The sequence below is a fragment of the Carassius gibelio genome, chromosome A3 (genome assembly GCF_023724105.1).
Source record: "Carassius gibelio isolate Cgi1373 ecotype wild population from Czech Republic chromosome A3, carGib1.2-hapl.c, whole genome shotgun sequence".
NCBI lineage: Eukaryota > Metazoa > Chordata > Actinopteri > Cypriniformes > Cyprinidae > Carassius > Carassius gibelio.
Window position 1 is genome coordinate 11410783 of NC_068373.1, and position 27223 is coordinate 11438005.

Here is a 27223-nt window from a genome sequence, read left to right on the forward strand (position 1 = left end):
AATGTTAATGTTACTTAGCAAAGAGTAAAAGGAATTATTTTCTTCCATATAAAATGTAAAGTCAGTGATACACAGCTAAAGATGTTCCTCTTGTGTTTAAGAAATATAGTTCTCACGCATGGGAGCAGATCCGGAGAGCGGTGAAAACCCACCTTCAGAGGATGGAGATCATCGCAAACAATGCAAACAAGTCCCTGGCAAGAGTTTAACAGACAATCAATGACAGAAAAAATGTATGACCTGTGACACATTCCATAGGATAAAAAAAATGCTGCAAACAACGCCTTACGGACAAAAATGAAAACGAAAAAAAAAAATGTTACAAATGTATTTGTGTATTCAGATGTTTGTATTTAATTGCAATGAATGAAACCTAGAATGTAAATTAGAGTAGCTTATTTTGACTAATAGGCAGTGCTTTAATACAGTGTTTACCTTATGTGTTTCCTATGAAAACTTGAAGTTATCAGATCAAATAAGCTAATTATGTTTCTTACAAATACCTGTGAAAACTTTTCTGGTTTAGGTGAGAGTAAGCCTCTTTGCCTAAACTATACTCAGATATTTTGCTAAGTAAATGTAAAAATATGCTATGCATTTCAGATCAAATGTATTAACTGTCAGTCAGCCGGCATGTTGGGTATATTTCATGATTGTTTTGAGTATACTTAAATATATTTATTTATTTTTGTGCACATTTTTTTATATCTTAGTATATTTATTGTTTTCATATTTAATGTTATTTATAGTTATTTATTGGCTCTAATTGTCATGAAACATTTTGTACTTTCAAATAAAACAATTACTGAATCTGCTAAAGGTGTTAACATTGTTTTCTAAATCCAGTGAACTTCCACACACCAGTACAGTTTACAATTCCTTGTAATTGTCTTACTTTGCCTTACTTTATGGGTCTTCAGAGATTGTTATTTGTAAAATGTAAAAAGTGTTTTCTGTAATTCCTGTAATGCAAATGCTTCACTATTATGGACATCAAAAAGAAGCTCTTTTCGAAGGGGGTCGCCAAAGTCGTGAAGCAAATTACAGGCGCTTCTCAATAAATTAGAATGTCGAGGAAAAGTTAATTTATTTCAGTAATTCAACTAACATTGTGACACTCATGTATTAAATGAATTTAGTGCACACATGATTTTGGCTCACATCTCAACAAATTAGAATATGATTTCATGCTAATCAACTCAAAACAACTGCAAAGGTTTCCTGAGACTTCGGAATGGTCTCTGACAATCATTGAGACCCTTCACAAGGAGTGTAAGTCACAAAAAGAAAATCTGTTCACAGAGTGCTGTATTCAAGCATGTTAACAGAAAGTTGAGTGGAACGTAAAAATGTGGGAAGAAAAAGATGCACAACCAACCAAGAGAACTGCAGCTTTATGAGGACTGTCAAGCAAACTGGATTCAAGAACTTTAGAGAACTTCACAAGGAATGCACTGAGGCCGGGGTCAAGGCATCAGGAGCCACCACACACTAAGTGTCAAGGAATTTGCTGAACCACAGAAAATGTCAGAGGCGTCTTACATGGACTAAGGTGAAGAAGAAATGGACTGTTGCCGTTGTTCCAAAATCCTCTTTTCAAATGAGAGCAAGTTTTGTATTTCATTTGGAAACCAAGGTCCTAGAGTCTGGAGGAAGGGTGGAGAAGCTCATTGCCCAAGTTGCATGAAGTCCAGTGTTAAGTTTCTACAGTCTGTGATGATTTGGGGTGTATTGTCTGGGTGTCATCTGCTGGTGATGGTCCATTTTGTTTTTTGAAAACCAAAGTCACTCCAACCATTTACCAAGAAATCTTGGAGGACTTCACGTTTCTTTCTGCTGACCAGCTTTTTGAATATGCTGATTTATTTTTTTCATTTTGGTCCAAAAGCACCAAAAGTTGGTTAAATCACCATGGTGTTGGTGTGCTTGACTGGCCAGCCCTCTCACCAGACCTGAGCCCCAGAGAGAATCTATGGGCTATTGTCAAGCGAAAAATGAGGAGCAAGAGACCAAAAAAAATCACATCCATGCCACGCTGAATTGAGGCAGTAATTAAAACAAAAGTAGCCCCTACCAAGTATTGAGTACATGTACAGTAAAGGCCAACAATTCACTTAATGTTTTATTATAATTATTATTGTTGTTATTATTATTGGTTTTATTAAGTATTCTAATTTGTTAAAATAGAGAATTGGTTGGTTTTTGTTAAATGTGAGCCAAAATCATCACAATTAAAAGTACAAAAGACTTACACTAATTCAGTCTGTGTGCATTGAATTTATTTAATACATGAGTTTCACAATTTGAGTTGAACTACTGAAATAAATGAACTTTTCCACAACATTCTAATTTATTGAGAATTACCTGTATATTTGCTGAAAAAAAAAGATCTGTTATTGTCAATGTAAATCAAAGCATCTGACATGTTTTTTTGTTGTTGTTGTTTGTTCCACAAATGAAATAAAGTCATACATGGGAACATATTAAGCACTGTTAAATGATGATTGAATTTTCATTTTTGATTAACTTTCAGTTCAAGCTTCCAATTCTATCTTTATTAACAAACCACTCAGCTACCCACTAGCTAGTTAAATAATACAAACACAAGGTGGTTAGAGTCCTTCATGATCTGAAAAGCTCTGCTTTTGCAGTGATTGGGGTAGATGTCCTGCAGTGAGGGAAGAGCAGACACTGAGATGCGCTCAGCTAATCCCACAACTCTCTGCAGGGCTTTGTAGTCTTGGTTGGAGCTGTCCCCATACCACACTGAGCCACACTTTCTATGGCCCCTGAATAGAAGGTTTTCAGGATTGGCGAAACCCTGAATTTTCTCAGCTGTCGCAGAAGGTACAGTCTTTGCCTGACTTTATTAACCCGAGTTTGGATGTGTCCTCACATAAGGGGCACACCTTAGATCTGGTTATCTCTCATGGATCATTCTTATCGCAGTTTTCTGTCAAGGATTTATGATTGTCTGACCATTTTGCTATTCTTTTTAGTATGGAAATGTTGCATACTAACATTTACCCTTTCCGTACTGTAAATTATCGCAATTGGAAATCCATTGATTTCAATGACTTCTCTGCTTTTATTGAATCCTCGTTAAGTGGCCTTTATCAAACTTTATTAGACCCTCTGGAGGTCAACATCTCTCTGTTAAATACTGTTCTCTTGTCTGGTTTGGACTTATCTGCACCAATGAAATCCTGGTATGTGGCCTTTGTACAATCTGCTCCCTGGTATAATGGTGAGCTGCGCTCTAGGAAGACAGCGGGTCGTAAGCTGGAGTGTAAGTGGCGTACCTCTGGCCTGGATGTTCATTATCAAGCTTGGAAAGACCACTTACTTGAATATAAGGCAGACAGATCTCAGTATTTCTCTCAGATAATTGATAATAATCAAAATAACCCCAAAAATATTTTTCATACCATTAACAAACTGTTCAAAGGTAACAGCTCCTCCAATGTACCTGCCTCAGATCAGCTTTGTAATGGATTTATTGATCATTTTAGTTCCAAAATTGCTAATGCACGCAAATCCAATGCATCTGTTGCGTCTGCTTCTGCTCATAGTATCCCTAAATTTTCCAGCACTTTTTTTTTCAAATTTTAGCTTACTTGATCCTGTCTCTCTGGGTAATGTGGTTTCACAATTGAAAGTTGCCACTTCCATAGTTGATCCAATACCCAACTGCCTGTTTAAATCATGTTTTGTATCACTATTCCCAGTCGTCTTGAGTATAATAAATGACTCACTGAACACGGGTGTTGTACCTGCTGCAATCAAAATTGCTGATTTGCTGCTGTAACACCTGTACCAAAAAAGCCCAACGTGGACTGGGTAAACATCAATGATTTTCGTTCAATCTCCAATTTGCCTTTTTTGGCTAAAGTACTTGAGCGAATTGTGGGCTCTCAGTTAATTACTCATCATATTTTGCACAATCTTTTTGAGCCCCTCCAATCTGGCTTCCGCAAACTGCACAGTACTGAAACAGCATTGGTTAAAGTCACCAATGATTTGTTAATTGCTGCTGACTCTGGCTCTTTGTCAATCCTGATTTTACTCGATCTCAGCGCAGCTTTTGACACTGTAGACCATTCTCTTTTACTCTCTGGATTGGAAAAAGTTTTTGGTGTTACTGACACTGCTTTAAATTGGTTCAAGTCTTATCTATCAGGTTGCAGGTCCAATATTGGCTCAGTGCAGTTTGGTGTTCCACAGGGTTCAGTTTTGAGTCCCTTACTTTTTAGTATGTACATTTTCCCCCTTTGGTGACTGGGCCTTCTCTTCTTTGGCACCTAAACTCTGGAACTCTCTTCCTACTGAAATCAGACAGGCTGAAACCCTTAGTATTTTTAAATGTTCTCTTAAAACGTATTTTTTTCCGGTTAGCATTGTGATATGATTCTCTGATGGTCAGTCTCAATGTATTTTTATTTGTTTTTTATTGATTTTTTTTTCTGTATGCCTTGGTAAAGCGCTTTGAGATGTAACTTTTAAAGGCGCTATAGAAAATAAAGTGTAGTATTATTATTATTATTATTATTATTATTATATTAAGGAAAATGTATATGATGATATCACTCTGTTTTAATTATTTTTTAAATAGGCTATATATTTAGCCTTTGACTGTGTTTTCAAGATGAGTGAACTGCGCTATTGCCATCCTATGAATCTCACTGCGTTTTCAAGGTGAGAAAAGGAACGCCCACCACTACGGACAGAGGCACGTCATTCTTTCATTTTCTCCTTCTGAAACTTCCAATAATAAAACCGCTCGGCTTCCCGCTCTGTCACCTGCTGAAGGGAATGCAAATGAAGTAGGGTAATTTCTTTCTATCTTTCTTTTTTTATTTGGAGAACAATATATAGCCAGAGTCTTGCCATCCTAGTAGTCATAACATTTGCTCTGCGATCTACAGCTGTCAATACAAAACCACAATGAGAACTTTTTTGTATTTTCTGTGGATTATCATATCTTCGTCCATATTTGTAGAATCTTTTATTCGGGAAAAGGAGAGAAGAGACATTTATCAAACAATTAAATTTCTGCATGAACTGGTAAGTCTTACATTAATATATTAATACATATTTGCTAGATTTATTAGAGGAAAGTTGCGGGATTAACAATATAAAACAAGGTGGAAAACAATTTTACATAATCTAGGGTTTTATCTATATTTTAGAAATATAGCTTTGTTCATCGTTCATTCATTTTATTACCCGAATGTTAATTCATACAACTTGACCGTTAACATGTTAACAATGTTTTAGTAGCCTATAAATATTAAGATTAATATAGCTATATATTTATAATGAGTTAAGTGTTAGCTTTTGATCAAAATATTTTTCATTACCTACACTAATGGTTTAATGTTAACAAAAGCCTGGCAGCAGTATAATAAGTCTGAATGCAGGATATTTAATGGCTGAAAATCGTAAACATCTTTTCTTCTTCTTCCCAAAGGGTCATAAAGCATGTCCACGTGATGTGGAAAATGCGATGTCCGATCGGTTCACAAGTCTTCCCGATAAGGTAATCAACAATATAAAAATACAAGACAGATATGTTAGATCCAGATCGATCTAAAACTCCGCAGGGAACAGCATCAAGTGCAGCTGCCCGCTTTCAAGTGATTTAAAAGAACTTGATTTGCTGTTTCTGGTGTCGTTCAGCTGTCAGTTTTAGACATATTTAGGACTGTTGTTGTTATACATCCTGTAAGTTTGACAATGGATGTTTTCTCTCTTCTCACGTGGACAGAAAGAAGAAATATCTCAGGCACTGAACATAGCATATAACTCTACCTTTGAGCTCTTCAAGAAGAACAGAAGCCACTGCCACTGGAATAACAATTCATTCCAAGAACTAATGGAACATCTCCACCGACAAGCTCAATTAAACTTCGTAAGTCAGAAGTTGGACTGAGTCAACATTTACTTTGATTATTTACAATGTTATAACGTTAAGCGTTATTGTTAATATCTAGGTCCCGGTGGTGATGAGCTCTGAACTTGAGACGCTGGTCGAAAACTTCAAAAAGCTCGATCAGTTTCTTACACAGCAGGTGAGAAACTCAGCAAACGAGACCGAAAAAATAACACAAATATAAAAATGTGTTTATACCTTCATAACTCCAGTCTGCATCATTTAACTGTGACTTTTCTTTCCGACAGAATTTCAGCTGCTGCGCGTGGGAAACTGTGCGCCAGGACATTCTGATCGTTATGGACCACGTCAGAAGAATGACTAGAAGAATGACTAGAAGAAAGACTGGATAAAAATGACGAGAAGAAGATCAACTTAATACACTGTGTCCCGTAATTTAAAAGTTGTCAATTTATTAATACGCTATTTTTTAATCTTTATTTATGTATTTATTTATTTATTTATTTATCTGCACTGTTAATTTTCCAATGAAGTCGATAGTAAAATGAATCAATGAATTTCCAGATTCATGAATGTTTAATAAGTTATAATCTAAACTGTCTTTGACGGCTCTTGAGTTGTTATTTATAGCCTAAACATATTTATTAAGCAGAACTATAGACTACACTAAAATATTTACAATAAGCGAACAAACGTTATTGTTCTGTAGGCTACATTTCACTGTTTATTCTGGAATGTGCTGTTATTATGAATGAATGTTTCGTTTACATGTTGTTTGTAACACAATGGAGGTCTAAATGTCTTTGTAACAAACGTGTTGAATTTTCACTTGACCAATGTTCACAAAAAATAAATTATACTTGTGTAGGCTACACTATAAATCGGTCGTTATGTCGTATAATGTGTCTTTTCTGTCACAACTTTTTAAATATTTTTCAAGTTGAGTATATTTTGAAAGATTTCGGTATAATACTGGGGAAAGTAGCATGTACATTTTCAGTCATTGCGAGGAAAAAACTAAAAAAGTTAATTTAACACATATACACATAGCCCTATCTATATTAGAGAAAAATGGTTCCTAACAAAAATTTAAGCAGGACACAAAATAAAGTAATAAGAAGACTAAGAAAATTATAATTTATCATTTATTGTTGCTCCAGTATTGTTTACATTACTTTGGGCTCTGACCTCACACACAATTCAACAGAAAAGATCAAGGCAACAGCTGTGGTCGAAAGAAATCAAACACAGGTATCGATGAGTGAACAATGAAACCCGGAGCCCACTCTCACGCAAAGGTTTTCTCCCGTAACTTTCTATTATTCCTTCACTTTTAAAAGACATAATATCGTGAACAAAACGTCTACTGTAAACACTTTCTGCGCTGTTAACTTTTTTTCTTTTTTTTTACCATGTCTCAAACTGCGATCAAAACATCATTCATTAAACCTCCTGTAAAAAAGTCATCTTTACTAAACTTGCCACCTACAGGCAAAGAGGTGCAACATCTTAAAAGTGCTTTCAAGTTCCCGTTGATTGAAATCACGCGTGAGGAGGATGTAGATTGGTTAAAGATGATTTTTCTATGCTGAAAAATTAAGGATTCAAACAAACAATTCTAACAATAAAACAATTCATCAACTTCGCAGCCAGTAATAAAGAACCAGAGAAAACCACAGAGGTGAGAATATGTATTTAAAACACCTACACTGCACTTGAAGAACCAAGTTAGATTTTATACAACCTATATGTAAGTGCAAGAAGTCTTGTTGTAATGAACTTTATCTTTAATTTGTTTAAATTTGCACGCCTACTGACTGTTTTATTAATTATAATTTTTCTTGTCGTTACAAGTTCATCAGTGTCATTTAGATGCAAGCTGGTCATTCGCTGATTGACCAGCTATAATTTTTCAAAACACTGTTTTCGAAATTACTGTTGTCGGATATTAACGTTTTTTTTTTTTTTTTCATTAGCTATTCCTGTTTCAAACACTGCTTTATAAATGGCTTAACGTGGGTTCATTAAAAAAAAATTTATATATATATATATATATTATGTTCTATAAGCAAATGCTATAAAATATGTTAACAACAACAATAGGCCTAATAATAATAATTAGGCTATAATAATAGGCTAATAATAATAATAGGCTATAATAATAATAATAATTAGGCTATAATAATAATAAAAGTAGTTATTATTATAGCCTTATTATTACTATTAGGCGTATTGTTGTTGTTGTTTATTATTATTATTAATATCACTAATATTGTTTTACATTTAGCAGACCCTTTTATCCAAAGCCATAGTGCATTCAGGTTATAGGCTACTTTTATTCCCAGTAGCTATGTGTGTTATTATTTAAAAACAAATATAGAAAGATATGCTTGAAAGAAAAATATTTCTTTAAACTGACGGTCAATGCTAGCCCATTTTTTGTAGTGTAGTGACAAAAGATGAGAAATTGCATTTCATTGCGCCAAGAGAAAGTGCGGTGAAGTCCAATGAGAGCGATTGTAGGAGGTTGCGTCATCACGTGGCGTTTACAAAGCGTAAGGCATTACGTCTCAAACAGAAAGTGTTTTTCTGAACACATCCCGCAGGTATAAACCCCTTCTCGTTTGGAAACGTCAGCGACCTTGAAATACTTTGGAATCAGGTAATTATTTTGAGAAATTGCTTTCTTTTGGGATTGCTGTAACTTATGCTGAAGATGTTAATAGCATTCATTCGTGTTTTAGTGTGTGCTAGTGTCAAGTGAGCTAAAGACGATTAAAGATTAAATATAAATATGTATGCTTTTCACTTCTTTTCTAAGTACAAAATCTATTGGTTTTAAAAGTGTTTTTATTATTCATATAGCAGACCAGATGAGATATGTTGTATAGTAGTCTATGGACATTAACTACAGCTAAAAAGTGAAAGTAAGCCGCGTTTTCCCTTTCCATATACTCCCGAATAAAGTCCAGCAAACTCCACCATGTCCCTGCATCATTCCCTCGAGCGACACAGTATAAAGCTAGTGCACGTATACAAAGATGAAACAAACTCAAATGTGGACATATATTTGTGTGATATTTGTAACTCTGCTGAGTCAATGCTCCGCTTGCAGATGGCTCGGCAGATACAGGATGGTGAACGCCGATTCTCTGACACTGATTGAGAAAATGGTAAGTAGTCTACGCTTTAAAAGCTTCATGATTTATTTGTGAATGTTCATCAGAAGACATTAGATCTCTGCGCAATACAACCACAGCCCTTTTCTACAAGGTCCTTAAAGCTCTCGACTATGTCTTGTTTTTGTCTTAGTAATGTAGTTGTTAATTAAAACCTTACAGAATGATTCACGACTATCTGGAAAACTGCACTAAACGTGTTTTAACATATTGAGGAATGCTGTCAGTTTAATCTGATTCGTCCAGCATTTAAAAAAATACACAGTAAATGTGTTTCCTTCATTATGTTACAACATCTTTGCTTCTCTCCATTTATTTTTGTCACACTAACTTTCAGAGATTTATTCAATAGTAATTCATACACTGTGGTTGATTGACAAAGATGAATCAATTTATGTTAGTAATTAATTTTATAAAATAAAAAAGTCAATTCAAGTTTTCTCCCTTATTTGTAGGTTTATGTAAAAAGTCTTAAGTTTTATATGCATATGGATGAACAGCTATGAAACATATCAGAAATTACAAGTTGTACTCTGTCTTACAGGGTGGACATCCAGGGACTGTTAAGGTGCGATTTCCAGGACACCTGTACAACTTGATTGGTGATGCTAAGGTTTGTAAACTTTTCTCTGTGATTGAATACAGAGGTCAATACAGAAGTCATAAGTGGCCATGCATTATGATTTTTTTCATTCTGGTTTTTTCGTTATAATGACTAAATTTTCTCGTTATCTCAGCATAACGAAAGTTGTTTTCTCGTTATAAAAAACGTATACAAAACGTGCATACATGACAACAGTGTTCATATGGGACCAGTTACCTACATACACAGCATTATATCTGCTTACAGGTGGAGGACCAGGTGAGGTTTCTTGTCTTGAACTTAGATCAGATCATCAACCTCATGGATGCCAAAGAACACATGAATCCAGAGCAATGGAAACTAGTGGAATATTTCCTAAAAGACCTGCACAGGCAGTCATCTGAGCTCAAAGAATGTGTAAGTCTTGTCTGAAAGTGTTTGTGCTTAGGAGAAAATAATATCAGAATTCCATATGAATTGCGTATAATCCTGTAATTTAATTAAAAGGATTGTCATAATAGTAAAAGACCATGAATTTAGATTGAATGATTCCTCTCAATCTTTTAATCTCAAAACTGTTAAATGACATTAATCATAAAAATGTTGATGTTCAGAAGAAAAGGCTAAATTAATAAGAGCAATTAAATAAATGCGTTATATGAAATGTCTTTTTTTTTTTGTTACAACTATTTTGTCATTTATGTTATTTTCCCGCATTGTTTATATTTTGTTTGCTTTTTATCAGGTGGCCCAATAACCAAAAGCCGTCACATATGGAGTCATATGAGAAAAAGATAACAAGGCACTTCAGGACTTTAAAGAAGAGTTTAAAGAAAAAAGTAAGTTTGATTGTATAATATAATATCACAACTTATTCCATTGTTTTTATGTGATTTTATATTTTTCAATTAGTTGACTGATTTCTGTCATCAGCTTTATTGTTTTTAGTGCCTTTATGAAGCATATTGTAGTTGTGATTCTGCAATGTTAATGTTACTTAGTAAAGAGTAAAGGGAATTATTTTCTTCCATATAAAATGAAAAGTCAGTGATATACAGCTAAAGATGTTCCTCTTGTGTTTAAGAAATATAGTTCTCACGCATGGGAGCAGATCCGGAGAGCGGTGAAAACCCACATTCAGAGGATGGAGATCATCGCAAACAACGCAAACAAGTCCCTGGCAAGAGTTTAACAGACAATCAATGACAGAAAAATGTATGACTTGTGACACATTCCATAGGATAAAAAAAATGCTGCAAACAATGACTTACAAACAAAAACTGAAGAAAAAGAAAAAAAATGTTACAAATGTATTTGTGTATTCAGTCTGTATGTAATTGAAATGAATGAAACCTAGAATGTAAATTAGAGTAGCTTATTTTGACTAATAGGCAGTGCTTTAATACAGTGTTTACCTTATGTGTTTCCTATGAAAACTTGAAGTTATCAGATCAAACAAGCTAATTATGTTTCTTACAAATACATGTGAAAACTTTTCTGGTTTAGGTGATAATAAGCCTCTTTGCCTAAACTATACTTGCTAACTAAATGTAAAAATATGCTATGTATTTCAGATCATATGTAATAACTGTCATTCAGCCGGCATGTTGTTTTGCACAGGCATGTTGGCTATATTTCCTGATTGTTTTGACTATACTTAAATATATTTATATATCTTTGTGCACATTTTTTTATATCCCAGAATATTTATTGTTTTCATATTTAATGTTATTTATAATTATTTATTGGCTCTAATTGTCATGAAACATTTTTTACTTTCAAATAAAACAAGGTGTTAAAATTGTTTTCTAAATCCAGTGAACTTCCACACACCAGTACAGTTTACAATTCCTTGTACTTGTCTTACTTTGCCTTACTTTATGGGTCTTCAGAGATTGTTATTTGTAAAAAGTGTTTAAATATTTTTTATTTGTTTTTCTCCTGTAATGCAAATGCTTCACTATAATGGACATAAAAAAGAAGCTCTTTTCAAAGGGGCGCACAAAAGTCATAAAGCTTTCCTCTGTGAGACAAATTACAGGCGCTTCTCAATAAATTAGAATGTTTAGGAAAAGTTAATTTATTTCAGTAATTCAACTCAAATTGTTAAACTCATGTATTAAATAAATTCAATGCACACAGACTGAAGTAGTCTAAGTCTTTGGTTCTTTTAATTGTAATGATTTTGGCTCACATTTAACAAAGTCCACCAATTCACTATTTCAACAAATTAGAATATGATGGCATGCTAATCAGCTAATCAACTCAAAACAACTGCAGAGGTTTCCTGAGACTTCGGAATGGTCTCTGACAATCATTGAGACCCTTCACAAGGAGTGTAAGTCACAAAAAAATCTGTTTACAGAGTGCTGTATCCAAGATGTTAACAGAAAGTTGAGTGGAACGAAAAAATGTGGGAAGAAAAAGATGCACAACCAACTGAGGAACTGCAGCCTTATGAGGATTGTCAAGCAAACTGGATTCAAGAACTTTAGAGAACTTCACAAGGAATGCACTGAGGCTGGGGTCAAGGCATCAAGAGCCACCACACACTAAGTGTCAAGGAATTTGCTGAACCACAGAAAATGTCAGAGTTGTCATTGTTCCAAAGTCCTCTTTTCAAATGAGAGCAAGTTTTGTATTTCATTTGGAAACCAAGGTCTGGAGGAAGAGTGGAGAAGCTCATAGCCCAAGTTGCATGAAGTCCACTGTTAAGTTTGCAATGTCATCTGCCAGTGTTGGTCCATTGTGTTTTTTTGTGACATTTGAACCAAGGCGTCGGAGCTTGTGTCGAGAAAAAAGGGGCGTGCCAGATGAAGCCACGATTCAAGGCTTGTGTTGTTAACATGGAAATCACGTGACTGATGACAAACGAGGCCTCGGTTTGTGTGGACACATCATCGGTTCGGTCTGAGTGTCGTTTCCGGATAAAGGGGGTTTGAAACTCATGCCGCCTTGTGGGTGTTGTCAGGAGTAGATGAATCAGTTGTAATAGAGTCAGAGAGTCAGAGTTAGAGTTAGAGTTAGATAGTTGTGTCGTCGTCGTTATTGTGTCATATATGTGTTAGGGCTGTATATTATTAGATTATGTCAGCACTGTAAAAAAAAAAAAAAAAAAGTTCCGTCAACTTAAAAAAAATAAGGCAACTTATTGCAAGCGCTCTTTTGAGTAAACTAAACAAACCGGGACTAAAGTCCACCCAACTTAAAATAACTTAATATCACAAGTTGTCACAACATAAATTGTCATGTTACGGGGGGGGTGAAATGCTATTTCATGCATACTGAGTTTTTTACACTGTTAAAGAGTTGGATTCCCATGCTAAACATGGACAAAGTTTCAAAAATTAAGTTAAATCGAGATTAAATGTCAGGAGTTCCTGTCGGGACGAAAGTAACAGTTGTTACTTTTGTCCCGCTACAGTCACAAAAAGTATTTATTTTGTTCCAGTGCAAGCTATATTGTGAATTTCTGTGTCTTGCATCATTTCTTACAAATGTTTATGTCATATTATACCAAAAGAATATGTCTGAGTGAGGTTAAGAAAGACAGACAGAGGTCTGGTTTTATCCAGATGTTTTTGAGAGGGTGTTTCTGGACATAGAGGAACATCTCTCTCTGGGCAGCTGCTACGTCACATTTATATTTAGTTTTTAGCCATATCTTAGCCTTTACACCTCCACCTGTGAATTTGCAGTGTTTCTAGATGTTTTAATGCACATTTTTAATTCATGCATAAAAACAACTGGATGGACACATAAATAGGCCTACTGTTACATTATGTTTAGAGTTTTTTTTTATTATGCTAATGTAATTAAATTTTTATATTGTGCATTCTGTAGAATTATTTTATTATTATATAAAAATACATTGAAATTTACAATAAAAAAATACAGTTAGGTTTTAAGACATCTGATGAAACAAACTTAAATTTAAAATGAAAATATGAAAATGTAATTTAATATTTTTTTTGCAAAGATAAAGGACAAAATATGTTTGCAGTTATTTATTAACAAGGTCACAATCGGGTATACTTAAGAGAAATAAGACTAACAGAAAAAAATCTAGCTTATATTGTTGTGTTACTTTTGACCCACCTGTGTGTTACTTTTGTCCCAACCGATGGGGTCGAAAGTAACAATGTGCAACTTATGTTCTAAGTGAAATTATACTGAAGTCTTTCTACATTTCTACAAAATACCACCTGGTATTGTTAGACCACACTTCTGAGTTACTGGCCACAGCAGAAATATATCTCTGTATACAACATTATCTTTTAAAATGAAGTTTTTCTGAAAAATGGTACTTTCGCCCCTGCTCTCCCCTACACCTTAAAAAAAAAAAAAAAAAAAAAAAGACGACATAAAGTGGAACTTAGTAATTTTCCAAAACCGCAAAGCAAATATATACAGTTTCAATACATACTACTTAGAGATGTCCTGCTGTAGTCGTTGCTGATGCTGCTCTTGTTAAATTTCAGCCTCTGGATCTAATTCTGGATCATAAATATACGGCTGAATCTGACTGTTAGCTATGGTTTGTTTTGGATGATTTTTTTTTTCTCAAGGTAATGTCACAACTTCCAAACGCTCTCAATGCAAAAGCCTACTGGCGCTCGTGATTCTTTAGCTCCGCCCACACGTCACGCCTCCAGACGGTCGGGTTTTTCCGGGAAAAAAATGGTACAGACTATCTTTCTCTTATAAATATAATAAAACTAAAGACTTTTTGGAGTTATGAAGGATGCAGTACTACTCTATAGGTCCTCAAGATTAACAGGATATTGAGTGAAAACGAGCATTTCACCCCCCCCCCCCCTCTTTAATCTAAAAAAATATCAGAACAAAATATTTTTTGTTTACTGAACACAAGGCCTATTGACTATAAGCATACACAATTTTAAAGTGAAATTCAGCCAAGTATTGTGACTTATACTCAGAATTCATGCTCTACATTTAACCCATCCAAAGTGCGCACGCACACACGCGCACACACACACACACACACGGAGCAGTGTTCATCATTTATGCGGCAGCACCCAGGGAGCAGTTGGGGGTTTGGTGCCTTGCTCAAGGGCACCTCAGTTGTGGTATTGCCAGCCTGAGTTTCGAACCCACAACCCTAGGGTTAGGAGTCAAACTCTCTAACCACTAGGCCACGAATTTATATCATTCAAATAGTCTAAATAAATAAAAGACCATACGGTCAAATAACTTTTTTATTATTGAAAGTTTGTGTCCAAAGCACAAGGACATACCAAGTCTTGTATATTAAATTCTTTATTCCAGTGCATTTTAGACTGAACTCAACACATGGTACATAAGGCTTGTTAAATAAACAGTGTTAATTATACCTTAATACGTTAGCAGTCTACATCGGACATCTATATCGGACGTACAGAAGAAATAAAAAACTTTTTTTTAAAAGACGTCATAAAAACATTTTGTCTTCTCAGTGCATGCCTTTTCAAGGTCTGCAAAGACATAAAAAGATGTCCACTGGACGTAACTTTGCCCAGTGGATTAGGTTGGTGTTAAAATACGCAATATAGTAATTTTTAATTATTTAGTAATTGTTCCTTTAAAAACAAACAAAAATGTTAAATACATGTGACTTCATGCCACAAGACTGCTAAGCTATTATGGTATAATTAAAACTGGATTTATTTAACATGCATTATGTACCATGTGTTGAGTTCAGTGTAAAATGCATTGAGTAAAGAAGTTAATATACAAGACTTGGTATGTCCTTGTGCTTTGGACAAAAACTTTCAATAATAAAAAAAGTTATTTGACCCGTGTTATGGTCTTTTATTTATTTAGACTATTTGAATAATATAAATTTGTGCATAGCGGTTAGAGAGTTTGACTCCTAACCCTAGGGTTGTGGGCCCAAAACTCAGGCCGGCAATACCATGACTTAGGTGCCCTTGAGCAAGGCACTGAACCCCCAACTGTTTCCCAGGCACCGCTGCATGAATGATGAAGACTACTCCGGGTGTGCGTTCACGGTGTGTGTGTGTGTGTGCATTTTGGATGGGTTTAATGTAGAGCATGAATTCTGAGTATGGGTACATACTGTACTTGGCTGAATGTCACGTCACTTTTCACTTCAAAATTGTGCATGCTTATAGATAATAGGCCCTGTGTTCAGTAAACAAAAAATATTTAGTTCTGATATTTTTTAGGTTAACATGACATGACATTTATGTTGTGACAACTTGTGATATTAAGTTATTATTTTAAGTTGGGTTGACTTTAGTCCCCGTTTGTTAAGTTTACTCAATAAAAGTGCTTGCAAATAAGTTGCATTATTTTTTTAAGTTATCGCAACATTTTTTTATTTTTTTATTTATATTATAGTATTGTTATATTAATTAGATAAGATTTTTGGGGTTGCTTTGGTTTTTTGGATTTGGACTGGACTGCTTTTTGATTTGGATTGCCCTTTTGGATTTGTTTGCTTTTTGTGACCTCTTCCTTTTTCCTTGTAATGGAGCCAGCAAGAAAGAGGAAATCCTCCCATCTGGGAGTTTTTTTAAATGGTGGGTCACAATAAGGTATGTATATTATTATTGTTTTACTGTCTTAATCTAATAATAATACTCACTATAAGTGTTTCTAGGTGAAATGCTTGCTGTGCCTAAAGGAGCTAACATACAACAATAACACCTCCTCCATGCTCAGGCATTATCGAGCACTGCACAAGTATTGAAAGACTACTAACAATCTTTATAAATCAAATCAAATCAATATTTATCCAAAGTGAATCTCACAAGATCTGAGGATCCACTAGTATATTGGGCTCAACATAAACATCTGTATCCTCATTTATACCAGCTGGCACTGACATTTTTATGTTCCCCGCATCCTCTGTTCCATGCGAAAGGATCTTTTCCAAGGCTGGAGAGGTTCTGTCCAAAAGGAGGAATCGTCTAAGCCCAACACACTTGAAGAAATTCTGTTCCTCAATAAAAATAATGTGTGATCCTTCCTTCACCCACCCCAAACTACAGTGTTGCAGTTTGTTCCTCTAAATCCATAGTCCAAAAAGCACAACACTGCACTAAAATTAGTAACAGTTCAATGCATAAAGCACACCAGAAACAATTCTTAACCTTTCCCACCCCACACTTTTCTGCTGCAATTTGCGTTATTACACTCCCTCCTCCATAAGAACTACACTCAACTCAGTCTCACTTTTGTTGTTCCTACTGTCACTATCCAAACAATTTATGAATAATGAATGAACTGTGTGTGACAGTGTCTCTGCACAAGTAAATTCAGACAGAGAGAGAAAAATATTTTATTTGATACCCAGGCAATGGACAAATGTCTGCTCAGGTCATTGATTCAGTATTAATTTATTGGTCTGCTATTTCTTTGCACTGTAGCTAGGTGTCACTAGTGAGCAATAATGAATGAAGCTTCGAGTAATGAACCTTTTGGCAATGCAAGTATAAGTCTCTGCAGGTAGCGGGAGTTACCAGATCAGGGTGTTTTTACACCATGATACCTGATTGGTTGATGTAATAGTGACGTTAGGTTTAGGGGTGGGGTTGGGTAAGGGGGATCATTCAGATTGCACTATTTAGAAAAACCCATTAGTTTGAAAACACCCACATAAACGCCCACTTTTGCTCTGCAGAGACCTAAGTCTCAAGCAATGGGCTGCGAGGTCTCAATGGTTCATGAAGCCTCATTTTGCCATCACTACCAAGAAATCTTGGAGTACTTCATGCAGAAGTTGATTTCATTTTATGTAGTTCGGTAGGAGCACATCAGATACTTAGCCTTTTTGCACAGAGCCACTTAAGATAATCAACCTTAGGTAGAAATACAGCTGAATTAGCCTACCTGTCTCCATTGAAGGTTTATCAGCATCCCCCCTCCACCCCATCTCCTTCACTAGAGTTCATTTGACACTTTTATATATGGGGGGGGTACCCTAGGTTCGGGCCATTCCCAAGCTCAGAGCCCCTTCCCCTGACAGCATGCCAAATATGCATTATAATACTTCAGCTAATTATATGTAAGTGTTAACTAGCAGGATTTGTCACCCGCCCACACTCCCAAAAGCTCCAAAAGTTGGTTAAATAACCATGGTGTTGGTGTGCTTGACTGGCCAGCAAATTCACCAGAACTGGACCTCATAGAGAATCTTTGGCTCTTGTCAAGAGGAAAATGAGAAACTAGAGACAAAAAACTGCAGATTAGCTGAAGGCCACTGTCAAAAAAACCTGGGCTTCCATACCACCTCAGCAGTGCCACAACGGATCACCTCCATGCCATCCCCAAATTCAGGCAGTAAATAAAGCAAAAGGAGCCCCTACCAAGTACTGAGTACATATACAGTAAATGAACATACTTTCCAGGAGGCCAACAATTCACTAAAGGTTTTTTATTTTTTTTTATTGGATTTTATGAAGTATTCCAATTTGTTGAGATCGTGAATTGGTGGGTTTTTGTTAAATGTGAGCAAAAATCATCACAATTAGACTTAAAACAAATACTGTGTGCATTGAATTTATTTAATAGACGAGTTTCACAATTTGAGTTGAATTACTGAAATAAATGAACTTTTCCACCACATTCTAATTTATTGAGAATTACCTGTATATTTGTGTATATCTGTTGTTGTCAATGTAAATCAAAAACGTGTGAAACATTTTTTGTGTTCTACAAAAGAAATAAAGTTATACATGGGAACAAATTAAGCAATTTAGTTAAACGATGACTGAATTTTCATTTTTTAACTAACTTTCAATTCAAGCTTTCAATTCTATCTTTATTAACAAACCACATATTTGAAGTTTAATCAGCTATCCCCCCACCATACAACCCCCCAAAAAAACAATTCTAATAGTGGATTTGAACGTTTGCCATAGTGTAGTGTAACGAAAGGTGACATTGGCATGAAAGGGATGAAGATCCTCCTAAGTCTCTCAGTTTTTGCCATCAGACTACAGAAGCGTTTACCAGATGGCAGCAAAATGAAAAGACAGTTACCAGGGTAGTTTGAGTCCTTAATGATTTTAACAGCTCTTTCTTTACAGCTTTTGAGTTAGATGTCCTACAGCGAGGGAAGAGTAGGCCTATACACTGAGATGCGCTCAGCTAAGCTCACAACTCTCTGCAGGGCTTTGCAGTCATGACTGGAACTGTTCCCATACCACACTGAGATACACTGAGTCAATACACTTTCTATGGCCCCTGAATATCAGGATTGCTGGCGAAACCCTGAATTTTTTCAGATGTCGCAAATGGTACAGTCTTTGCCTGGCTTTATTAACCCGAGTTTGGATGTGAGAAGTCCAAGTCAGGTCCTCTGAGATGCTTCCACAAAAGGTACTTGAAGCTGCTCACCCTCTCAGATGTCCAATTGATCATAAAAGGATCTTTCCATCTTTCTTTTCTTTTAATTTGGAGAACAATATATAGCAAGAGTCTTGCCATAAAATAGTATCCCTATCCTAGGACTCAAAAAAAAAAAAAAAAAATTGTTGGGGGGGGGGGGGGGGGGGGGGGGTGGGTAGGAAAGAAGAGAAATTTATCAAACAATTAAATTTCTGCATGAACTGGTAAGTCTTACATCAATCTATTAATAAATATTTACTAGATTTATTATAGGAAAGTTACTGGATTAACAATATAAAAAATGGTATCACAAACTGGAAAACAATTTTACATAATCTAGGTTTTAATCTATATTTTAGAAATATAGCTTTGTTCATCGTTCTTTTATTTTACTAGCCTAATGTTAATTCACCCAACTTGAACGTTAACATATTAACAATGTATTAATAGCATATAAATATTAGGATTAATATACATTTATAATGAGTTTACCTTAATAACCAAAATATTGTTCATTACACTAATGGTTTAATGTTAACAAAACCCTGGCAGCAGTATAATAAGCCTAAATGTAGGATATATAATGGCTGAAAATCGTAAACATCTTTTCTTCTTCTTCCCAAAGGGTCATAAAGTATGTCCACGTGATGTGGAAAATGCGATGTCCGATCGGTTCACAAGTCTTCCCGATAAGGTAATCAACAATATAAAAACACAAGACAGAAATGTTAGATCCAGATCGATCTAAAACTCCGCAGGGAGCAGCATCAAGTGCAGCTGCCCGCTTTCAAGTGATTTAAAAGAACTTGATTTGCTGTTTCTGGTGTCGTTCAGCTGTCAGTTTTAGACATATTTAGGACTGTTGTTGTTATACATCCTGTTAATTTGACAATGGATGTTTTCTCTTTTCTCGCGTGGACAGAGAGAAGAAATATCTCAGGCACTGAACATAGCATATAACTCTACCTTTGAGCTCTTCAAGAAGAACAGAAGCCACTGCCACTGGAATAACAATTCATTCCAAGAACTAATGGAACATCTCCACCGACAAGCTCAATTAAACTTCGTAAGTCAGTAGTTGGACTGAGTCAACATTTACTTTAATTATTTACAATGTTATAACGTTAAGCGTTATTGTTAATATCTAGGTCCCGGTGGTGATGAGCTCTGAACTTGAGAAGCTGGTCGAAAACTTCAAAAAGCTCGAAACTTCAGAAACTCAGCAAACGAGACCGAAAAAATAACGAAACATTTAGGATGTGTTTATACCTTCATAACTCCAGTCTGCATAATTTAACTGTGACTTTTCTTTCCGACAGAATTTCAGCTGCTGCGCGTGGGAAACTGTGCGCCAGGACATTCTGATCGTTATGGACCACTTCAGAAGAATCACTAGAAGAATGACTAGAAGAAAGACTGGATAAAAATGACGAGAAGAAGATCAACTTAATACACTGTGTCCCGTAATTTAAAAGTTGTCAGTTTATTAATACACTAATTTTGTTTTTATTTATTTTTATTTATGTAGGCCTATTTATTTATTTATTTATTTATCTGCACGGTTGATTTTCCAGTGATATGGTAAAATTAATCAATACATTTCCAGATTAATGAATGTTAAATATCTCTGGTCATGTTACTTATAGCCTAAACATATTTATTAAGCAGAACTATAGACTACACGAAAATGTTTACAATAAGCGAACAAACTTTATTGTTCTGTAGGCTACATTTCACTGTTTATTCGGGAATGTGCTGTTATTATGAATGAATGTTTCGTTTACATGTTGTTTGTAACACAGTGGAGGTCTAAATGTCTTTGTCACAAATGTGTGGAATTTTCACTTGATCAATGTTCACAAAAAATAAATACTTATGTACACTGATGATTCATTAATGATTTCGGTATAGACATATTACTGGAGATAGCATTAACATTTTCAGTCATTTCGAGGGGAAAAAAGTTTTTGCTTCCCAACAATAATTTAAGCAGGACACAAAATAAAGTAATAAGAAGACTAAGAAAATTATAATTTATCATTTATTGTTGCTCCAGTATTGTTTACATTACTTTGGGCTCTGACCTCACACAAAATTCAACAGAAAAGATCAAGGCGACAGCTGTGGTCGAAAGAAATCAAACACAGGTATCGATGAGTGAACAATGAAACCCGGGGCCCAAGGTTTTCTCCCGTAACTTTCTATTAGTCCTTCACTTTTAAAAGACCTAATATCGTGAACAAAACGTCTAATGTAAGCACTTTCTGCGCTGTTACTTTTGGTCAGTGTCTTAAACTTCGATCAAAACAAAAACCTCTTGTAATCTGCTTCATTACATGGGGCTCGTTAGAAAAGTCATCTTTGACAAACTTGCCACCTACAGGCAAAGAGGTGCAACATCTTAAAAGTGTTGTTTTATCTTTATTTGTTAAAATGTGCACGCCTACTGATTGTTTTATCAACTATATAGATTTTTATAGATTTTTCTTGTCGTTACAAGTTCATCAGTGTCATTTAGAAGCTGGTCATTCGCTGATTGACCAGCTATCATTTTCCAAAGCACTGTTTTCGAAAATACTGTTTTCTGATAATCACTGTTTTTTTTTTTTTTTTATTACTCCTGTTCCAAAACACTGCTTTATAAATGGTTTAACCTGGGTTCATTTTTTATTATTTTCTATAAGAAATTGTATTATTATAGCCTAATTATTGTTAGTATTAGGCGTAGCCTATTGTTGTTGTTAAATATTTTAACAATAGTTATTATTATTATTATTACTATTATTTTACATTCATGCATTTAGCAGCCGTTTTTATCCAAAGCGACTTAAAGTGCATTCAGGTTATATTTTTTTTTCCCCCAGTATGTGTGATATTATGTAAAAACAAATATAGAAAGATATGCTTGGAAGTGAAATATTTTGATAAACCGATGGTCAATGTTAGCCCATTTTCTTCTGTGACAAAAGATGAGAAATTGCATTTCATTGCGCCAAGAGAAAGTGCGGTGAAATCCCATGAGAGCGATTGTAGGAGGTTGCGTCATCACGTGGCGTTAACAAAGCGTAAGGCATTACGTCTCAAACAGAAAGTGTTTTTCTGAACACATCCCGCTGGTATAAACCCCTTCTCGTTTGGAAACGTCAGCGACCTTGAAATACTTTGGAATCAGGTAATTATTTTGAGAAATTGCTTTCTTTTGGGATTGCTGTAACTTATGCTGAAGATGTTAATAGCATTCATTTGTGTTTTAGACGAAAGTCTGTGTGCTAGTGTCAAGTAAAGTAAAGACGATTAAAGATTAAATATAAATATATATGCTTTTCACTTATTTTCTAAGTACAAAATCTATTGGTTTTAAAAGTGTTTTTATTATTCATATAGCAGACCAGATGAGATATGTTGTATAGTAGTCTATGGACATTAACTACAGCTAAAAAGTGAAAGTAAGCCGCGTTTTCCCTTTCCATATACTCCCGAATAAAGTCCAGCAAACTCCACCATGTCCCTGCATCATTCCCTCGAGCGACACAGTAGAAAGCTAGTGCACGTATACAAAGATGAAACAAACTCAAATGTGGACATATATTTGTGTGATATTTGTAACTCTGCTGAGTCAATGCTCCGCTTGCAGATGGCTCGGCAGATACAGGATGGTGAACTCCGATTCTCTGACACTGATTGAGAAAATGGTAAGTAGTCTACGCTTTAAAAGCTTCATGATTTATTTGTGAATGTTCATCAGAAGACATTAGATCTCTGCGCAATACAACCACAGCCCTTTTCTACAAGGTCCTTAAAGCTCTCGACTATGTCTTGTTTTTGTCTTAGTAATGTAGTTGTTAATTAAAACCTTACAGAATGATTCACGACTATCTGGAAAACTGCACTAAACGTGTTTTAACATATTGAGGAATGCTGTCAGTTTAATCTGATTCGTCCAGCATTTAAAAAAATACACAGTAAATGTGTTTCCTTCATTATGTTACAACATCTTTGCTTCTCTCCATTTATTTTTGTCACACTAACTTTCAGAGATTTATTCAATAGTAATTTATTCAGTGTGGTTGATTGACAAAGATGAATCAATTTATGTTAGTAATCAATTTTATAAAATAAAAAAGTCAATTCAAGTTTTCTCCCTTTTTTGTTGGTTTATGTAAAAAGTCTTAAGATAGTTTTATATGCATATGGATGAACAGCTATAAAACATATCAGAAATTACAAGTTGTACTCTGTCTTACAGGGTGGACATCCAGGGACTGTTAAGGTGCGATTTCCAGGACACCTGTACAACTTGATTGGAGATGCTAAGGTTTGTAAACTTTTCTCTGTGATTGAATACAGAGGTCAATACGGAAGTCATAAGTGGCCATGAATTATAATTTTTATCATTCTTGTATTCTCATTATAACAACTACATTTTCTCGTTATCTCAACATAACGAAAGTTGTTTTCTCGTTTTAAAAAACTTATACAAAACGTGCATACATGACAACAGTGTTCATATGGGACCAGTTACCTACACAGCATTATATCTGTTACAGGTGGAGGACCAGGTGAGGTTTCTTGTCTTGAACTTAGATCAGATCATCAACCTCATGGATGCCAAAGAACACATGAATCCAGAGCAATGGAAACTAGTGGAATATTTCCTAAAAGACCTGCACAGGCAGTCATCTGAGCTCAAAGAATGTGTAAGTCTTGTCTGAAAGTTTTTGTGCTTAAGAGAAAATAATATCAGAATTCCATATGAATTGCGTATAATCCTATAATTTAAATAAAAGGATTGTCATAATAGTAAAAGAGCATGAATTTAGATTGAATGATTCCTCTCAATCTTTTAACCTCAAAACTGTTATATGACATTAATCATAAAAATGTTGATGTTCAAAAGAAAAGGCTAAATTAATAAGAGCAATTAAATAAATGCGTTACATGAAATGTAAAAAAAAAAATTTGTTACATCTATTTTGTCATTTATGTTATTTTCCCGCATTGTTTATATTTTGTTTGCTTTTTATCAGGTGGCCCAATACCAAAAGCCGTCACATATGGAGTCATATGAGAAAAAGATAACAAGGCACTTCAGGACTTTAAAGAAGAGTTTAAAGAAAGAAGTAAGTTTGATTGTATAATTTGATATCACAGCTTATTCCATTGTTTGTATGTGATTTTATATTCTTCAATTAATTGACTGATTTCTGTCATCATCTTTATTGTTCTTAGTGCCTTTATGAAGTATATTGTAGTTGTGATTCTGCAATGTTAATGTTACTTAGTAAAGAGTAAAAGGAATTATTTTCTTCCATATAAAATATAAAGTCAGTGATATACAGCTAAAGATGTTTCTCGTGTTTAAGAAATATAGTTCTCACGCATGGGAGCAGATCCGGAGATGGGTGAAAACCCACCTTCAGAGGATGGAGATCATCGCAAACAACGCAAACAAGTCCCTGGCAAGAGTTTAACAGACAACCAATGACAGAAAAATGTATGACTTGGGACACATTCCATAGGATAAAAAAAATGCTGCAAACAATGCCTTACAAACAAAAACTGGAAAAAAATGTTACAAATGTATTTGTGTATTCAGATGTTTGTATTTAATTGCAACGAATGAAACCTAGAATGTAAATTAGAGTAGCTTATTTTGACTAATGGGCAGTGCTTTTATACAGTGTTTACCTTATGTGTTTCCTATGAAAACTTGAAGTTATCAGATCAAACAAGCTAATTATGTTTCTTACAAATACCTGTGAAAACTTTTCTATCTGGTTTAGGTGAGAGTAAGCCTCTTTGCCTAAACTATACTCAGATATTTTGCTAACTCAAATGTAATCAAATGAATTAACTGTCAGTCAGTCGGCATGGTGTTATGCACATGCATGTTGGCTATATTTCAGGATTGTTTTGAGTATACTTAAATATATTTATATATCTTTGTGCACATTTTTTATATCCCAGTATATTTATTGTTTTCATATTTAATGTTATTTATAGTTATTTATTGACTCTTATTGTCATGAAACATTTTGTACTGTCAAAGAAAACAAATATTGATTGAATCTGGTGTGAACATTGTTTAATAAATGCATTGAACTTCCACACACCAGTACAGTTTACAATTCCTTGTAAATTTCTTACTTTGCCTTACTTTATGGGTCTTCAGAGATTGTTCTTTGTGAAATGTTAAAAGTGTTATCGTAATTCCTGTAATGCAAATGCTTCACTATAATGGACATCAAAAAGAAGGTCTTTTCGAAGGGGGTCGCCAAAGTCATAAACCTTTCTTCTGTGAGACAAATTAAAGGCGCTTCTCAATAAATTAGAATTTTGAGGAAAAGTTAATTTATTTCAGTAATTCAACTCAAATTGTGAAACACCCGTATTAAATAAATTCACTGCACGCAGACTTAAGTAGTCTAAGTCTTTGGTTATTTTAATTGTAATGATTTTTACAAAATCCACCAATTCACTATCTCAACAAATTAGAATATGATGGCATGCTAATCAGCTTATCAGCTCAAAACAACTGCAAAGGTTTCCTGAGACTTCGGAATGGTCTCTGACAATCAATGAGACCCTTCACAAGGAGTGTAAGTCACAAAAAAAATCTGTTCACTGAGTGCTGTATCCAAGCATGTTAACAGAAAGTTGAGTGGAACGTAAAAATGTGGGAAGAAAAAGATGCACAACCAACCAAGAGAACTGCAGCCTTATGAGGATTGTCAAGCAAACTGGATTCAAGAACTTTAGAGAACTTCACAAGGAATGCACTGAGGCTGGGGTCAAGGCATCAAGAGCCACCATACACTAAGTGTCAAGGAATTTGCTGAACCACAGAAAATGTCAGAGGCGTCTTACATGGACTAAGGAGAAGAAGAAATGGACTGTTGCCATTGTTCCAAAGTCCTCTTTTCAAATGAGAGCAAGTTTTGTATTTCATTTGGAAACCAAGGTCCTAGAGTCTGGAGGAAGGGTGGAGAATCTCATAGCCCAAGTTGCATGAAGTCCAGTGTTAAGTTTCCACGGTCTGTGATGATTTGGGGTGCAATGTCATCTGCTGGTGATGGTCCATTTTGTTTTTTGAAAACCAAAGTCACTCCACTGGGTGAAGAAGATCCTCCTAAGTCTCTCAGTTGTTGCCATCAGGCTACAGAAGCACTTACCAGATGGCAGCAAAATAAAAAGACAGTTACCAGGGTGGTTAGAGTCCTTAATGATTCAAAGCTAAGTGCATCTCAAGTCTCTGCAGGGCTTTGCAGTCTTGACTGGAGCTGTCCCCATACCACACTGAGATACACTGAGTCAATACACTTTCAATGGCCCCTGAATAGAAGGTTTTCAGGATTGCTGGCGAAACCCTGAATTTTCTCAGCTGTCGCAGATGGTACAGTCTTTGCCTGGCTTTATTAACCCGAGTTTGGATGTGAGAATTCCAAGTCAGGTCCTTTGAGATGCTTACACAAAAGGTACTTGAAACTGTTCACCCTCTCAGGGGTCCTGCTGATCATAAGAGGAATATAGGGCCAATGCTATCTTTTCCTGAAGTCAACAACCAGCTCTTTAGTTTTATTCATATTCATAGAGAGACAATTGTCATGACACCATGATGTGAGTTTCTCAACCTCATCGAAGTAAGCGGCTTCATCATTGTTGAGGCCCAGAACCACAGTATCCTCAGCAAATTTGATAATAGATGTGGAGCTATGGGAATACACGCAGTCATGTGTGTAGAGTGCGTAGAGCAGGGTACTCAGGACACAGCCCTGTGGGGCTACTACGTTTAGGGTGATGGAATTGGAGGTGAACTGGCTTGCTTTCACCACTTGAGGTCTACCATGCATTGAAGAAATAAAGAATCCAGTGGCAGAGTGAAGAATTCATACTGATGTCCATGAGTTTAGAAGCTAACTTGATGGAGACTACAGTATTGAAAGCTGAATAGCAGCCTTACATAGTTCCCATTGCTGCTGTCAATGTGCGTACGTAGAGTGCAGGACATGAGAGATGGCATCGTCAGTAGATCTGTCGGGCCATAACCAAACTGAAGAGGGTCAAAAGTATCAGGGATGGCAAATGTTGTTCTTTATACGTTTCTCAAATACTTTCATGATGGTTGACTTGAGGGCAACTCACATCATCACATTAAACAAACTGTTTATCTTAAGGAAATTTGATCTTCAACCATCTCTTACAGGTAACGGT

General features: G+C 35.3%; 2 protein-coding genes and 1 long non-coding RNA gene across 22 annotated transcripts in view; 2 read left to right on the forward strand and 1 right to left on the reverse strand.

Moving 5' to 3' along the window:
• ifnphi1 (interferon phi 1) overlaps positions 1-27223 on the forward strand; it is a 63131-nt gene that overhangs the window by 25777 nt on the left and 10131 nt on the right. For 2 of the 19 annotated variants that reach the window (XM_052543515.1, XM_052543497.1), the window contains exons 2-4: positions 9009-9066; positions 9617-9685; positions 9923-10072. The exons of 5 other annotated variants lie outside the window; for them this stretch is intronic. In XM_052543515.1, the coding sequence (XP_052399475.1) occupies positions 9028-9066; positions 9617-9685; positions 9923-10072 (258 nt within the window). In that variant the 5' untranslated portion in view covers positions 9009-9027. Of the gene's footprint in view, positions 1-101; positions 852-8405; positions 8556-8592; positions 9067-9616; positions 9686-9922; positions 10073-10739; positions 10864-22062; positions 22185-27223 lie in introns of those variants that run through there. 12 more of the 19 variants (XM_052543506.1, XM_052543524.1, XM_052543455.1 and 9 more) reach the window with 10 other exon arrangements.
• The window catches only part of LOC127946782 (uncharacterized), a 60384-nt gene that overhangs the window by 23227 nt on the left and 9934 nt on the right, over positions 1-27223 (reverse strand). The window contains exons 2-4 of one of the 2 annotated variants that reach the window (XR_008151164.1): positions 24639-24768; positions 10878-11008; positions 109-240 (exon numbers count right to left, since the gene is read on the reverse strand). This is a non-coding gene — a long non-coding RNA (uncharacterized LOC127946782). Of the gene's footprint in view, positions 1-108; positions 241-10877; positions 11009-24513; positions 24769-27223 lie in introns of those variants that run through there. The other variant, XR_008151169.1, reaches the window with a different exon arrangement.
• Positions 22565-25120, forward strand: LOC127946773 (interferon a3-like). Its single transcript, XM_052543534.1, has 5 exons — positions 22565-22704; positions 23259-23327; positions 23560-23709; positions 24040-24132; positions 24376-25120. Exons 1-5 carry the CDS (start codon positions 22573-22575, stop codon positions 24481-24483), a joined length of 552 nt encoding a protein of 183 aa, XP_052399494.1. The 5' UTR covers positions 22565-22572; the 3' UTR covers positions 24484-25120.

Excerpts from the sequence above, each read along its gene's own strand:
- LOC127946773 (XM_052543534.1), top strand. The coding sequence starts at position 22,573 with ATGAAACAAACTCAAATGTGGACATATATTTGTGTGATATTTGTAACT. Across the intron at positions 23,328-23,559 it reads ACTTGATTGGAGATGCTAAG|GTGGAGGACCAGGTGAGGTT; the intron begins GTTTGTAAACTT and ends TATCTGTTACAG. Across the intron at positions 23,710-24,039 it reads CATCTGAGCTCAAAGAATGT|GTGGCCCAATACCAAAAGCC; the intron begins GTAAGTCTTGTC and ends GCTTTTTATCAG.